Raw genomic sequence first — 17,244 nt, 5'->3', positions numbered from 1 at the left:
GAATAGATCATTGGTCTGGGGTATGATTCTTGCTTTGGCTGTGAGAGATCCTGGGTTTAAATCCCAGACAAGCCCTTTGACTTGCACATGTGGACCTTGGTGGCAGAGGCTCAAACCTCTACTGGGAAAGGAAGTTGCAAATCCTATACAAGTTAGGTTTCCTGGAGGAAATGTTCATAAACCAGTGGGAAAACCACTGCTTATCCCTGGTCATGAGAAAAAAGGATTTGACCTATTCTTTGGGATCCTGCTGGGTACTTGTGACTTGGCTTGTCCACTGTTGGAAGCAGGATGCTAGACAATTACTCTGTCCCAGTATGACATTTCTTATGTTCTAATTCCCAAAATGCAATCTTAACTTTCTAGAGTTTGAACAAAACCAGCTTTCTCTCTAGATTGAGATTTAGAGTCAGTGATCATCATGTCAATTTGAAACAAATAACAAATTGTGACCTATTAAATGGTGGATCATGATGACAGTTCATTTATAGGACTAAAACATTGGTAAATATGCTTTGATTACAATAAATCTTATTTTATCATGTTTGAAGAGCTGGCTGATTTTTCTATGCTCTATGAATCACTCAGTCCATCTCTAATGATGCAAAATGTAAATAAATATAAAGAAAAACACAAACCCGAATGGCAGAGTTGTTGTCATCTATCAAGGTATCTGTCACTTCCAACTGGGCCTCTTCCACAACCTTCTGTAGCACCATCCGGAAAGTTCCAATAAGTCTGGGAAACCAATGAGAAATACCAGAAGAAACAATAAGATCATTTCATTTGCAAACGAATGCAGCTGAAGAAGAAATCCTGTTCATTCAAACAAAAAAAGACAACATGTTTAATTGTGTATCTGTTCGAAGAAAGGTAAAGCTATTTCTGTACTAAGTACTGAAAAACAGAAATCTAATAACCAGCGAAATGGACACAGAACCCTTCTAACCATCGAAACCAAGTACCTTATCTCCATCTGAAAATAGAAATAATAATCTTATCCCTTTCATGTTCAACCAAAGGAAATGGATTCTTTCCAATCATAAGCAAGCATTTACATCAAGAATTATAACCGGACTGATAATTCATTTTATGTTTTTTCTTCACATTAGTAAATAACATTGGCTAAAATCTTGAGTGAAAATAAGATGCATTTTCTTGAACTATGGTATATATTTTTTTCCAATGTATATAAATCCCAATCTCCAATGTTTAAATATTTTAATTTTAGCCACTATATACACATTAAATACTGGCATTTTAGAAATATTCATATTTTATATCATAATTCAAATGTTTTCATGATGAAAAAATATTATATAATGAACAAAACTTTGTTGAAATTGGGAGTCATTATAACCTTTTGAAATGATTTGTAGTTTTGGAAGCAAAACGCTTGTAATGTAAACAAGCCATATGAAGGATAGTGTAAATAATTTAAAATGCTGTTCATAAGTTCTAAGGCATTAAAAATAAATGTATCTATTAGGTTATCAACATAACCAGCTCTATTCATTTTAAAATGTTTATTTATATAATGAATATTTATTTATTTATTTATTTTCTATACCGACATTCATGACGCCCGTCATATCACATCGGCTCACATCGAACAAGGGTAAATTAACATTATCTTAAAAATGAGTCGTGCTCTTGTTTTAAAGTTATAATTATTTTGTGGCTAGATTTTATTTTTTTTTTTTGTTCTGCATTAAGTTATGTTTTACAAAACAAGAGTTTGTGAATCAAGATGATGTGTCTTATTAAGGTAATTATTCTGTCCATTGACAAGATTAGATTAGTACATATTTATTTCTTTAAGGCTCTTTCTATAACTCACATTAAGATGGCGATTTGTATTTTCTTTTTGATATGTGCGATGTGTGTGAACTCTGGATTTCTGTGTCACGGGGTTGAGGCTTTTAATTATCTGAAATGGGAACACAAGAACTGTATTTATTTTAATTGCAGCGTTCCCACTGATGAAGGTTGTGACCTTGCTTTCTTTATCTCAGCACTGCATTACTCACCATCATAATTGCTTCAGCAGCTAAAAGACATGGAGGTAAAATAAAATATAATAAAGGACTGTATGAATTTATTTTGTTTTAGAAATAAAAACTTCTCACAGCTTTTCTCTGGCCATGGCAAAACTGAGAATCTTGACTTCCTGCACATCTTGCAGCTATCTCACAAGCAGCTCATGTTCAGACAGGCAGGGATCTTAAGAGATGGAGGAGATCACTTTGTGCATCAGAATATAGTCCCAGGTCCTGCAGGTCAGGGGCTTACATGAGACCTCTTATATACAATACCTCCAAGGTAAAGGGTCACCAAATGGAACAGAAGGGAACGTATCAGGTCACGATGAAAGTCCGAGAAGCTTTGTGCCTACTGTATGCATTTCCTGGCAGGAGAAGAGTTCTCATTATTAAAGTACAAAATACTCTCTGCTAAGGTGACACTCTTCAAAACAGGCTTTTATTTCTTTTCATTTCTTTTTCCCCGTAATTCTTTCTCCTTCCTCCTGCATGACCTGCTGGCGAGAAGCCTATGGCCTGAGTGCTAACGCAGTATAGTTTGAACTCATCATAAATACAGCTTTGGCCACCAAAATGTGCCACAGACACCCTAAAGTCAGGCCAGGCACCTTCACTGAGGACCAATGGGGATCTGTCCATGGTCCCTTATAGACACCTGCCACACTAGAGAAATCAGAGAGGCCTGTGAATTAGTAGAAGCAAATCACATGGACTGCGGTAGTTCCTTCCCCCTATATCAGACAGACACTTCAAATTACTCTGGGATAGTCACTTTTTTTTTTAGACTAGGAAAGATCCAGTGAGCCCAGCATGGAAATGATTGCAATCTGTATAAAGCACTGGTCTAGAGAAAGAAGAAAACTTTGCTATGGCTTTGACCTAGTGCCATGAAAATATGTTGCTTCAAATAAGAGTCGTCACAATATGCCTTGGTAAATTATTTAGTTGAATTTATGATTTACCTTACCAAGAAAACTTGCTCGAGGCAAAATTCAAAAACAATAATATATAAGTAATACAATAATAAAAACTAGAATATACAAAATATCAGACATTAGTAACACTAATACAAAAAATGAATAACAAAATATCTCAAGAAAAGAAAGAAAGATGAGGGACCACTCAGCGGAGAGGATCATCTTACTGATGGCTAAGAGAATCGGTAAGTATTGCTTTGGGAAATTTTAGAATGTAAAACATTTTGGGGAGCAGTAAACTACTGGGGTATATTCTTTAGTGTGTGTGTGTGTTTTATAAAAAGAAAGCCAAAAGGTAGGAAAAAGCTTACAGGTAGATTTTCAGGGGTTTACGCATTTGGCCGGGCCTTGCGCGCGCCGGGCTAATTTCCAAAGAAGCCTGGCCACGCGCATAAACCCCTTTACGCGCACAACTGCCGGGCCTTTTCAAAGGGGTGGGGCGGGGAGGGGCGGGCCAGGACAGCGGCATTGTATGCTGTCTCTGGGAACTGCGCGCCGGCAGCCGGACAGCGCGTGTAAATTGTTTTTGCTCCCAAGGAGCAGTAAGTAAAAAAATTTGGGGTAGCTAGGTAGGGGTTAGGGGTCAGTGTGGAGAGGGGAAAGGGAAGGAAGGTTAGGTAGGGGGGTAGGGAAGTTCCCTCCAGTCGGCTCCTTAACTGGAGGGAACTTGCCGCATGTACTCTTAAAAAATTTGGCCCCCCTGTATGTGCTGCCTGCACATGTGGGTGCAGATTATAAAATCCACCATGCATGTGTGTGCGGCCCATGGATTTTATAACATGCACGTACCAGCACACGCATGTTATATAAAATTGGCGCGTCAATGTGTGCATGCCGGGAAGTGTGCACACATGGACGTGTGTGCGCACGTTTTAAAATCTACCCCTTAGAGTTTATGTGTTTTTATCAAAAGAAAGCCAAAAGTTAGAAAAAAGCTTAGGGCTAGATTTTACTACCTACGCACGGGCGTACATTTGTGCTCGCAACCTGGCACGCACAAATCTATGCACGATTTTATAACATGCGCGTGCAGCCACACGTATGTTATAAAATCCAGGGTCAGCGCATGCAAGGGGGTGCACACTTGTGCACCTTGCGTGCTCTGAGCCTAGGGGAGCCCCAATGTCTTTCCCTGTTCCCTCCGAGGCCGCTCTGAAATCGAAGCGGCCTCAGAGGGAATTTTCCTTCCGCCCCCCCCCCCCCCCCCCAGCCCTATCTAAACCCCCCATACCTTTGTTATGCAAGTTGCGCCTGCCTCTGGGCAGGCGTAGATTGCGCGTGCCGGCCAAGTGCCGGCGCGTGATTCCCCGGAATAGAGGCCCTACGGAGGAGAAGATTAGGCCATCACGGAATGACTAAATTAATTTTTTCCTCCGGTGTTTACGGATGAGGATGTTGGTAAGAAACCTATTCCAGAGACGGCTTTCAAGAATGACGATTCAGATGAACTGAACCAAATCACGGTGAACCTGGAAGATGTAGTAGGCCAGACTGACAAACTGAAGAGTAGTAAATCACCTGGACCAGATGGTATACACTTCAAGGTTCTGAAAGAACTCAAAAATGAAATTTCAGATCTATTAGTAAAAATTTGCAACCTATCATTAAAATCATCCATTGTACCTGAAGACTGGAGGGTGGCTAATGTAACCCCAATATTTAAAAAGGGCTCCGGGGTGATCCGGGAAACAACAGACGAGTTAGCCTGACTTCAGTGCCAGGAAAATAGTGAATAGTGTTCTAAATATCAAAATCACAGAACATATAGAAAGACATGGTTTAATGGAGCAAAGTCAGCATGGCTTTACCCAAGGCAAGTCTTGCCTCACAAATCTGCTTCCCTTTTTTGAAGGAGTTAATAAACATATGGATAAAGGTGAACCAGTAGATGTAGTGTACTTGGATTTTCAGAAGGCGTTTGACAAAGTTTCTCATGAGAGGCTTCTAGGAAAAGTAAAAAGGCATGGGATAGGTGGTGATGTCCTTTCGTGGATTAAAAAACTGGCTAAAAGACAGGAAACAGAGAGTAGTATTAATTGGACAATTTTCTCAGTGGAAGGGAATGGGCAGTGGAGTGCCTCAGGGATCTTTATTGGGACCCATACTTTTCAATATATTTATAAATGACCTGGAAAGAAATACGACGAATGAGGTAATCAAATTTTGAGATGATACAAAATTATTCAGAGTAGCTAAATCACAAGCAGATTGTGATAAATTGCAGGAAGACTTTGTGAGACTGGAAAATTGGGCATCCAAATGGCAGATGAAATTTAATGTGGATAAGTACAAGGTGATGCATATAGCGAAAAATAACCCATGTTATAATTACACGATGTTAGGTTCCATATTATGAACTACCACCCAAGAAAGAGATCTAGGCGTCAAAGTGGATAATACATTGAAATCATCGGTTCAGTGTGCTGGGGCAGTCAAAAAAGCAAACAGAATGTTGGGAATTATTAGAAAGGGAATGGTGAATAAAACGGAAAATGTCATAATGCCTCTGTATCGCTCCATGGTGAGATCGCACCTTGAATACTGTGTACAATTCTGGTTGCCGCATCTCATAAAAGATATAGTTGCAATGGAGAAGGTTCAGAGAAGGGCGACCAAAATGGTAAAGGAAATGGAACAGCTCCCCCATGAGGAAAGACTAAAGACGTTAGGTCTGTTCAGCTTGGAGAAGAGACGGCTGAGGGGGGATATGATAGAGGTGTTTAAAATCATGTGAATCAGTTATTTACTTTTTCGGATAATAGAAGGACTAAGGGGCACTCCATGAAGTTAGCATGTGGCACATTAACACTAATCGGAGAAAGTTCTTTTTCACTCAACGCACAATTAAATTCTGGAATTTATTGTCAGAGGATGTGGTTAGTGCAGTTAGTATAGCTGGGTTTAAAAAAGGATTGGATAAGTTCTTGGAGGAGAAGTCCATTACCTGCTATTAATTAAGTTGACTTAGAAAATAGCCACTGCTATTACTAGCAACAGTAACATGGGATAGACTTAGTTTTTGGGTACTTGCCAGGTTCTTATGGCCTGGATTGGCCACTGTTGGAGACCGAATGCTGGGCTTGATGGACCCTTGGTCTGACCCGGTATGGCATGTTCTTATGTTCTTAGATCCTAATAAAAGTCTTGCTACAGTATTTTGTAATATTTGTAGTGGTTTTAAGTGACTTGCTGGAAGACCCAATAGTAAGGAGTTATAGTTTTGAGAAGGTTTGAGAAGATTAAAGTTTGCAATCCAGTACGGAAGTCTGCAAAATTTAATAAAGGTTTCAACTGATGCAATATACAAAACTTGGCATAACCTGTCTTGATTAATTTATTGATGTGCATTTTCATTGTGAGGTTCTCATCTAGCTGTACAGCTAAATCCTGTACTTGATTTCAGGGACTAATTTGAAAATTACCAAGGTCTAGGGCAGGTTGTTTAACTGTCGATAAGTTTCTACTCAGCCAAATGATTTCAGTCTTTTTAGGGTTTAATGTCAGTTTAAGTTACGATAATTCTTATTATATTGCTTTCATATAGGTAGCGAGTATTGAAGCTGGGTTTTCAAATGATCGGGAGAGTGGGATGTAAAACTGTAAGTCATCAGCATTCAAGAAGAAAGTTATTCCTAGATTCATCAATAATTTACACAGTGGGAGCATGTAAATATTGAATAGTATTAATGAGAGGGCTGAGCCTTGAGGAACACCTGTATCACAGATATATGGTTGCCTAGTTTGACTTGGAATACAAAGGAAGTGAAACCATCTGAGAACCATACCGTCGATCCCTATGTTTCTCATCTGATGGCATAACAGGGTATGGTCTACAATATCAAAGGTGGCTGTTAAGTCAGTTAGCACAAGGCAGGACGATTCATCTGTGTCATTCTACTCGGGGAGTCTTAACAAGAACTAAATAAGCAAGGTAGTTACATAGTAAGAGTGAAGTGAACCACAGGAGCACTAAAGGCCGGAGGGAAATTAAGGGAAAGCCAGTTTGAAGAGGTAGGTCTTTAACTGATTGACTTAAACTCTATTCCTTTACACTGAAACAGTATGCAGTACCTTCCCTTATTTGTCTAGACATGTCTGTACTGCTTTGCAGTGTAAAATATATGTCACAAGAGAGTTTGTTATAGCACAGATAAACAAAAATTCACTTAAATATTATTGGTGGTATTGAAAGTGTGAGAAAGGACCAGCATACTAAGCACTACTGGTACTGTAGACCTTCATTGCTTTATTAATAATCATCGCTCCTAAGGTTCAAGTTGTAGTTTTTTATATTTTTTATGCAAATAAAAATAAATTAAGCAACCACTTATCTTTTTTACTTTTTTTTTTGTTCAAATATTCCATGAAGTATCTGGTGAAACAAATCCCATTAGTCCCAACATGTGCCATGTTTCGAGCTAGAACCCTGCCTCAGGGGATAGATGCGTTCTTATAACCTTCACCAGTTCTACTTTGCTGTGTAACGTCTTGTGTGTAGCAAAGACAGAAATACTTTAAAAAAAAAAAAATCCCAAGCAAAACTTACTGATTCCTTTCATCTTCCAGCAAGGTGATCCTCTCCTCTCAGTGCTCCCACTGGAAATATGGAAATATGATCACATAACACCCTCACTGATGTCATTGCATTGGCTACCAGTACAATCCAGAATCTGCTATAATATATTAATGGTAATATTCAACATCATTCACTCCAATAACATCAGCTTATTAGGATTGATACTACAACCTTACAAACCTCAGCGAATACTAAGATCTCAAAATAATGGGCTATTGTCTATTCCCACAATACGGTGCACACATCTGATGCAAACAAGAGATTGAGTGTTTTCCATAGCGGGTCCAAAGCTCTGCAATTCTCTGCCTGAGGCACTATGTATTTTACCAGATAGAAATTTAAACGTGAAGTAAAAACATGGCTAATCAAAAACGCTTATGGTTTAACTTAGAAACATCAAAATAAACAGAACCACAAAACAAGAAGGACAAAAGATAATAATCGAATCATGAGGAACAAATCAAACAAGAGAATGCAAGATTCTCAAAAAAAAACTCACTAAGACGTGAAAATTATCATTTCATTTTAATATCCGGACTATTTGCCTTATGTACTAGATCAATTTTAATATGTACTAGAAAATTTTCACTTGATAAATATTAATGCCTGCCTATGAATAGCACCTCTGTAACCAATCTTTGTTTGTTTGTTGAATGTCACTTTGTAACCACTGAGATCTATACATGGAATGATGGTATATAAAATTTCTAAATAAATAAACAGGCAATTTGGTCTGTGTTCTGCTACACGATAATTGCTCTTTGGATACAGGTCTTGCCTTTTAGTCTGTTTGCCATTTTCCCTCCTTTTTACATCTCATTTTCCAGCTCACTTTTGTTTCCTAATGTATATTCTCATTTTATACCACACAGCTGATAGCTCTCCTTCTTCTTCCTCTTATTTAGTTTAAAAAAAATACTTGTAATTTTTCTACAATCTCTCAACTAAAAGTTCTCGTATTCCAGTGCTTTTCAGTGGAAAACATCTCATTTTCCCCTCCCAAGTTTCTTTCCTTTTAAATTAATATTTTTATTAAATTTAACTTCATACATCAATGAAATTAAAAAAGCAAACATTGGAATGCAAGATATCAAAAGTCCATAATAACTATAATGTTAATACAATATTCCAATAATCTAGTCACCATTATAAATCTTGGGGAGCTTACAAAGAAAAACTGTAGGAGATAAACTTGGAAAGCATATATAAATGCAAAAATGGGGAAAAAATATATATTTGGTGCCACTAATTCATCTTAATTAGTAATCTTAGGCCTAAATTTATCAAAAAGCAGTAAATATCGCATGTGATATAAAAAGGGGTATGTTTTATGGTAATAGCCTATTTATTGTAATGTGCATTATCTTAGTGCTTTGCATAGGTGAGTGAGAGAGAGAGGAGAGAGAGAGAGAGAGAGAGAACCTATCTACAAGGCCTTTGTAGTAGTTAGCTATTTATGCTACTATAGGAGGCCCACCTAGTAACTCGAGGTGAGTTTTAGGTAGTAGTGTAGGGGTTACCCAGGTAGAGAGTCCATCAAGCTAGGTTGAGAGAACACTGTACAAACCTCATCGTTGTCCGAGTTTCCTCACTCCGAAGGACATCAAATCTTTACAAGACTGAACTGTTCTGTTTTTACATCTCGCTCTGTATGTAAAAGTGGCCCCTAACCCCTCTGCCTGCCTATCTGATCATAGTCCCTATCTATGGCAGCCTGCCACAGTGCAGGAAGCAAAAGCATAAATCTCTTCCTGCTCAGATCATGAAAAGTGAATTCACAAATGTAAGAGGGAAGCAGACTGTAGGGCCCGATGTACTAAAATAATTTCCCATTTTGTGTTTATGGGACAAATGATTAGTATGTCTGGCCCTTACATGAGCACCCTTTTTTTCCTTTTTCTGCTGCATTGTTCTATCGTGAACCTTGACACCAGAGCACAGATCTTGACCTGCCACCAGGTACTGCTTGTCTTGCTCCATTAGGACTTTTGCCATTAAATTCTGTGAGCGCTGTGCATGTTTCATGGCCATGCCCTCGCAGTCTGCATGCTGAAACGCAATGGGACCGAATAAGAAAGAGCGGTTGGCTCTTGAGGAGTTTTTTTCAAGGAATCAACATAATTTCATTAGTACACCATCAAATTAAAGTTAAAGTACATTAGCTTGATTTTCATGCCCATCTGCTGTTCTTGACAAATTGGAAGTATTATATCCTTGGAGAACCCACACGGCAGCTCTTACAGTAGTTGTAATATTGTAAGACGTAAGCACTGTTACTGCTGCACCTCATACCGAGTATCTGCAGGTAAAGCTTTAATCTTCCCACTCTATTAACTCATTACAGTAATAAGAAAGCTTGTGAAGGTATCTAAGAAGACCACAGGATAATTGGAAGGAACCGGCAGCTCACAGTGTTTCTCATGACTCTGTACAACCTAGTCAGTGCTTTGCACCTAGGTCATGTTATGTTAGGCCCAAGTACTCTGCAGCAATTTTTAACCTGTTCTGGTATCCCATATTCTTATCCCACCTATCCAGAAATCCTAAGTGCATAACAAATACACACACACATCGAATCAACAGAAACCAATGTAAAATCTCCCCCTCTTCATTTTAGAGCCTGAATGAAGGGGGCCACATAGTTCCCAGTGCTATTTCTTTAATGTCCTGGACTTCTAATTCTCTCTGCCATCTCATAACAAATGTAGCCACTGGGACACCGGGGTTTTGCAGGCAGGGGGGAGGTATAGACCTCCGGGGCCCTTGGTACACTGGGAGCTTTCAGGACAGGGTTGACCTCTCTCAATTACAGTTCAGTGGTACTCACTTAATAAAATCTTAGAACAGGATACCCATGGAGAAACACAGCTAGCAGACAGGGAGTGGTGTTCAACAAAAAATAGGTTTACTTTAACTTAAAAAACAAGACCAATGCCAGAATGGAGAAAAATCATTAACATAAAATGAGGAGCAGAGCCAACGGCACAAATGTCAACCAGTGGCACCGAACACAACCAATAATAAAAAGAATAAGACAAATCATTCAACAAATAATAAGAAGAAAACAAACTATTTACTCCCAAAAACCATTGCTATTTCAGTGAGGTGGCTTGAGCAACTCAAAAGCCTGCTTAAATAGGAATCCTTTAACCTTTTTTTCAGAAGGTTTTATTCAAGCATCTTCAGGTAATAAATTCCAAAGTAATGGGCCTGCAATAGCAAACATCTGTTCCCTTGATTCACATAAGTGTAGATGCTAAACAGATGGTACATCCAAAAAGTTCTTACACTGGGACCATAACAAACATGTTGGATCATAAATTTTCAAAGACACACTAATAATGCGGGAAAGTACTACAGAATGCAGCACCTTAAAAATTACAGGCAAAATTTTAAATTGAAATCACCAAAAGTTGGGGAGCCAATATAAAGATTTCAAAATCTGCGTCACATGTTAAAACCGTGAGGGTCCTACTGTAGTGCATGCTGCAGAGTTCTCTGCTATCTGTAGCATCCTTTAACGGTGAAGCCGAGAGACCCAAAAGTGTAGGGATGACAGTAATCCATCCCTGCCTTGCAATCAATCCGGTGCAGTACTTGTAGTCCTGGTTTTCTTTGCTTTTGTTTGAAAGCAGAGGATGAACAAAGCCTGAAAAACTTGGATGTGTCAAGCTGTTTGTTTTTTGGCAAGCAAGTAATGGTAGACAAATAGAAACAATACATAAATAAATAAATGAGATGATATCTTTTAATTGGACTGATTTAATATGGTTCTTGACTACCTTTTGAGAAGTTTTTCAGGTCTGACCCAAGGAAGAGAGTATTAGCTCTCAAAAGCTAGTCAAGAAACTTGTCAAATTAGTCCAACAAAAAATGCATCACTTTATTTTTTGTTTTCATTTGTTAACTTTTACTTCCATGCTTTTCAATGGACTAATACGGCAGCCATGCTGTTTATGGCATGTAATGCTACTAAGTGGTTTCCCTTTGGAAGGGGAGAATAAATCAAACTTTAAAAGCTGAAAGATAACCTTAGAGAGATTTCAGCCAGGGTTCCCTGATTTCCTTTCCTGGTAGCTTCCTTATCCTTTGCTGGATTCAGTAAGGGGAGGCCTCACGAGGTGCTCTCTGAGTGACTGGATGCGGCATGGGCTATGAGAAGAGCTGGGAGAGGACACGGGAGATGCTATCCATCTCTTCTTCAGGGGCTCTCACCATCTCTGCTTCGCTAGGTGAGACACTCTGTGGTTTTCATAACACAATTGAAAATGGAACCCCTTTCTAGCTCACGGCTGGCCGAGTCATCGGAAAAAGGAAATGTTTTCCTAAGCTTAACTTTCTTTCTTTCTTGTTTTAAAAAAGCTATTCTTTTCCCTCTCCCCCCTCCCCCCCAAAGCATTATGACTAATGTAGAGACTCTAAAGGTTCTCTGCCAGGAACATGCAATTTCATGAAAAGTTTTACTTCCCTGTACACCGGTGTGATATGTATATTATACAGGAACATCGGGCTATAAAAACTAAAAATAAATAAATAAAAAATAAAAGGGGGGAATCGAGGAGGTAATGAGAGACCAATAGCTCCTCCATCTGGGAGTCCGGATGGGAAACTCCTATTCAATGAAAAGCATTGCCATCATTTTATTATGTGGATTCTTTGGTTTGACCCTTATGAGGCAGCATATTTTTCTGTTGTTACTTTTTTTTGTTATATTTCTGGAAAAGGAGTTTGGTGTTCCAATGATGGAAACCAAAGTAAAGAGAGGAAATGGAGTCCTTTTACCTATTTATTGCCCTGTTTTATGAAGTTTTTTGACGAAGGACATGTCCAGCCTGCTTGACTCTTATTTTGCTTTCTTTCTGTTTTATTAATGCAACCCCCCTTACCGTTGGGTTTAGGGGCCACACAGTTCCCAGGGCTGCACCTTCTACACCATTCCATTTGTTAGCTCCTGGGATGCCAGGGGTTCACCAGCAGGCAGGAGGAATATATCTCCGGGGCCCATGGTACAATAGTGGGGATCTGTATCACAATCCAAACAGAATCACTAAGCAGCTTGTACTCACTGGTAGAGGAGTTCTCCGGATGAAGCAAACACCCCAAAACATGGCAAGGAGTCAGTTGCGGTGTTCAACTCAAAAAACTGACTTAAGTTTGAAAAACAAAATCCAAGCTAATATGACAAAAATAATGAAGAGCAACACAAAACTCATCACTCCAAAAGCCAGAGTCTTTTTGTCCATGGTGCATGGACTGCTAGATTCTCTACCTTTTTCTGAATTAGTATCCGATCAAAAACCCTTCCCGTAAAAGATGGGAAAGTTTTCTTCTTCTTCTAGCATGTGCTAGAATGGTAAACAAAATCCAAAAATCCCTCTTTCATCAACTGTGCAAAACGTTTTTCCAAAACATCAGTTTCCAGCAGTTTCAACTCACTGTTGACTGGTCATGGGAATGCAACCACCATCAGCTCAGAATGCATGCAACCAGGGGGAAAACTGGCCCTTGTGTCAGAAGCTGATAAAAAACCATAGAGAAACTGAAATCTCTAATAGCACTTCTTAGGTGAGCAGTGGGACCCTCCAAAAAACCCCACTTCTCAGCAAAATTTCTCCTCTCTCTTCTCTAACCTAGAATGGTCTCCCCTTTTGAGCATACTCAGGAGAGGATTTATAGGCTCACTGAATCAGTGCAAAAAGGGGATGGCCAAAAGGATGGAGAAAATTACAAAATTACAGAATCCCCCCAGACAGTAGAGGGAAAATCTTAGTGTGGGAAACAAACTCTCATCACATCAAGATTTACCTTCGGTATTAATTGACATCCAAGGACCCAGGGACTCAGGATTTAGTATTGTCAAGCGAAGTGGAGTTTTTCATTGTTAAAGGCTCAAGGGAACATCTGTGCCCAAAGAGGAGGAGTGAATTTCTATTCACTTGCAGGGAGGAGAGAGAGGAGAAAAGGTTTGCTGGGTCGCATCCAGGGGATCCTGATCTTCTCAAATAGGTAATGAGAGGGGAGGCGTGAAAGTTCCACTTTGTTATCTACAGTATGAGGGAAAGGAGAAGAACTACAAGGGAGGTATGATGTTTGAGCTTTGCGATGGAACATAGTGACTTTGATTTAAGATCTGTTCCCTAATAATTGGGAGGGAGGTAGTTTCATCACATGATTGGAAATGAGAACTGTGAAGGTTAACAATTGGCAGTAAATTGACATCTGACTTTATTGAGAATAAACTAAGAGTCTTAAATTTATTACATGCAAACTAAAGAACTTCTACAACATCCTTTTGGAGATAACACCTGCTGTACAGCCTTTGCCATCAATTACAAAATTCCCAGTAAAAGTTATGTTGCTGACCATCTCCAGCTTTCAGTGTAGTTATTGCTGCTATATACCTCCAAACGCTTGTCAGTGCTGTTTACAAGGATCTCAAAATTAAAATCTGACTTAAAGCAAATGTAGAGGGCCTAGAAGAATATTTTCCTCTCACTCAGGGAAATCTTCGACACTCAGATAAAGTAACAACATGGGAAGAGTTTCCTATTAAGAGACACTGTTTGAAATGTGGTTCTTCTCCCTTTATCTGGGACTATCAGCCCAGGGGTTACACTAGGGCCCTACCTAACTCGGAGGATGAACTTCAAATAGTTATGGTTGAGCAGCAGTTAGGCTTCAGACTTTCAGGACAGGCTGATCCAGTCCTGGCTTTACTCCACTGCCTGCATTGAATTGTAGTCTTGCTTTTCTTAGGGCAGGGGAGACTAACTCCGGTCCTTAAGACCCACAAATGGGCCTGGTTTTCTGGATTTCCACCATGAATATACATGAGATAAATCTGTATATAATGAAGGCAGTGCATGCAAATCTATCTCATTCATATTCATGGTAGATATCCTGGAAACCAGACCTGTTTGTTGCTCTTAAGGACCAGAGTTGACCACCCTTGCAATGGGGACACCAGAACTCTAAGTCCATGCAGGCAGTGGAGTAAACGTAGGACTGAATTAGCCTTCCTGAAAATCTGCAGTGAGTTGGCAACATTAGCAGCAGAGAAGATAGGAAAAATTGCAGTAGACAACTGATTGGCAGTATATCAGCAGGTATCAGATGACCACTAAGTCTCTATTTGAATTGTAATTGTGTGAAACTGTGAAACCCACAAAATTAGGCCTCACTCCCAGTTTAGGTAGGGCCTTATTCATTAGTAAAGTTATCTACCTACTGTAGGTATGTAGCAGTGTAGCATGCTCTGGCGAGCAGCTGCTCTGATATTTACTGCGGCTGTCACATTATGACATGCACAGTTTGTAGCTCTTTCCAAATTTGGATACATAAGTTATGGTGCCATTAGAGTCATTTACCTCCTAGCCATTGTTGCATGCCTGGGAGGCTTTGTAGCATGCGAAACCTTTCTAAAGGACCAGCAAACAGATCGTAGCAGTACATAAGCTTTCGAGACTCTAAGGGTCCCTTCTTCAGCCTCAAGTTTTCTCTAGGACCAATACATCTACTAGAACTGCACTAATGTCTACCTTAGGGAAAGCTATACCGATGGAATACCTGCCTGCAAGCTAAGCACCTGGCAAGACCAAGGCAGAGCTATTGAATGAGTTGTGACATGCGCATCCTTTAAGAGACTCCTTTACTCCTACCCTTTCCCTCCCTCCTCCCTCCCGACTCTGCTTTAAAATCCTGAATCAATACTTCATGGTGGAAACATACTTCAAAGTGATGCATTAACACCCAGGCTGGATATTGATTAGTACTGCACTTGCTTTTTCTCCCTAATGTGTAACTGCAGCAGCGGCAGCCTTCGGTGGCTGCTATTATTCTGCATTTAGTGGAGCAGCGTCCTGGAAGATGACAACAAAATGATCGTATCATCGCCACAGAATGAGGCAAACAGTAGTGACTGGAAACTATAACGAAGCGTCTTGTTTAAATAAGTACAACACCACCACCATGTAATGTGTCTCTGCCAGTATGTGAAAGAGGTCACTTACTGGTCCTGGCAAGCTGTTCATTCTTTTGCATGTTATGTTATTTCTGCAAAACTGAAACATGAATAATGTACAACCTGAATACAGAGGGTAATACTTGTTTTGCAACAAGCAGATGAGAAGGACTTTTGCTGAAGGCATGCTTTTTTTTTTTTTTTTTTTTTTTTTTTTTAGAGTTTGGCAAAATTAATATTTTCTTTTCGCTTTGAATGTATATCTTCAATAAATGTCTTTTTACAAAATCTTAAATCCGTAGATGATGAAGAGGTATATATGATTCCATGTGATAGGTTTAGTGACCTCAGGACCAGACCAGAACAGAAGACAAGTTTATATTAAGGGCATTTTTTCAGTAACCCCATCCCTTTGGTGTCCAGGATTCTTGATCTAACAGCACTGAATACTGCAAATGATTCCCTTAGACATTTTCTCCCAAATTGAGCTAAGCTATTTGTATTTTCTAAGAAAAGCTGTGCAATGTATATGTGTAGCAAAGCCCATAGCCTTTTCCCATCGGGGATATATCACTATAGCTATTCATGATATCATTACATGTAAAAGTGTAGTAATGTTTTTCATGGGGGTTTCATATTAGACCCTGTTGTTTGATGCTCAATTCCAGTCCAAACAGATTAGGACTTTACTATAGATTTGTGGCAGGTCCAGCTTGTCATCCCACTTGAGAATCTACCTATTGGACTTGACCTTTTAGGGAATATTTCCTGCTTTCCAAATCTGACCTTCTGCTAGGTCTTATTTTGTGTATCAGTGGCTTTCTTTTCCTACTAGAGAGTGAAGGTGTTGACATCCAAAACGCGCATCCAATTGTGTGTTGAGTTGTGCACTAGCCGCTGTGCATGGTATTGTATCGATCCCTGTGTGAGAAAAACTGTGAGACAGAGAGAAAAGTGTGTGTGTGTGAGATAGAAAGACTGTCTATAACTGTCTTTTTGAGAGAAAAGTATGTGTCAGACATCTGACAGTGACAGGGAATGTTATGACAAACAGTAGAATAAGAGACATATCCTACAAATATCTGAAAAATCTTACTTTTTAAATTGAGGTCAAATGTGACTAGTGATATATATATGTATGCTTCAGAGAAATTCCTTATTTTGTTTGAATTTAATAAATGCACATTTTAAAAAAGTGTTTTTCAAACATGTATCACATCCTACTTTTACCTTAACAGTATGCCCCCATTTAATATAATTTCAGTTTCTGTGGTTTGCTGCAGAATCTGACTGAGATACACAATGTCCCTCTCCCTCCAATCCCCTACCCCCCAGGTGTGTAATGCTGATTTCTATAATTTATTGCGGGAAATAAGACTTGCCATCCTGGGTCAGACCAAAGGTCCATCAAGCCCAGTATCCTGTTTCCAACAGTGGTCAATTCAGGTCACAAGTACATGGCAGGATCCCAAGAGGTAGATAGATTCCAAGCTGCATATCCTAGGGATAAGCAGTGAATTTCCCCCAAGTCCATCTTAATAATCGTTTATGGACTTTTCCTGCACACAATCACAACATACAGCAAATGATTTTTCCATTTTATGCAGATTTCTCTGAATTCCTGCAATATGGCACTGTGTGGGAGATTGTTTTGTAACATATCTAATCCAAACCTATGCAGGTTGCTAG

General features: G+C 39.3%; 1 protein-coding gene across 7 annotated transcripts in view; it reads right to left on the bottom strand.

Annotated features, from left to right (window-relative positions):
- OTOF (otoferlin) overlaps positions 1-17,244 on the bottom strand; it is a 773,648-nt gene that overhangs the window by 381,331 nt on the left and 375,073 nt on the right. For all 7 annotated transcript variants that reach the window (XM_029596247.1, XM_029596250.1, XM_029596249.1 and 4 more), the window contains exon 4: positions 639-738. In XM_029596247.1, coding sequence (XP_029452107.1) covers positions 639-738 — 100 coding nt within the window. The remainder of the gene's footprint in view (positions 1-638; positions 739-17,244) is intronic.

The sequence above is a fragment of the Rhinatrema bivittatum genome, chromosome 3 (genome assembly GCF_901001135.1).
Source record: "Rhinatrema bivittatum chromosome 3, aRhiBiv1.1, whole genome shotgun sequence".
NCBI classification, from domain to species: domain Eukaryota; kingdom Metazoa; phylum Chordata; class Amphibia; order Gymnophiona; family Rhinatrematidae; genus Rhinatrema; species Rhinatrema bivittatum.
The sequence above is the reverse complement of the archived record's forward strand: the minus strand, read 5'-3'. Positions and strand labels throughout refer to the sequence as shown.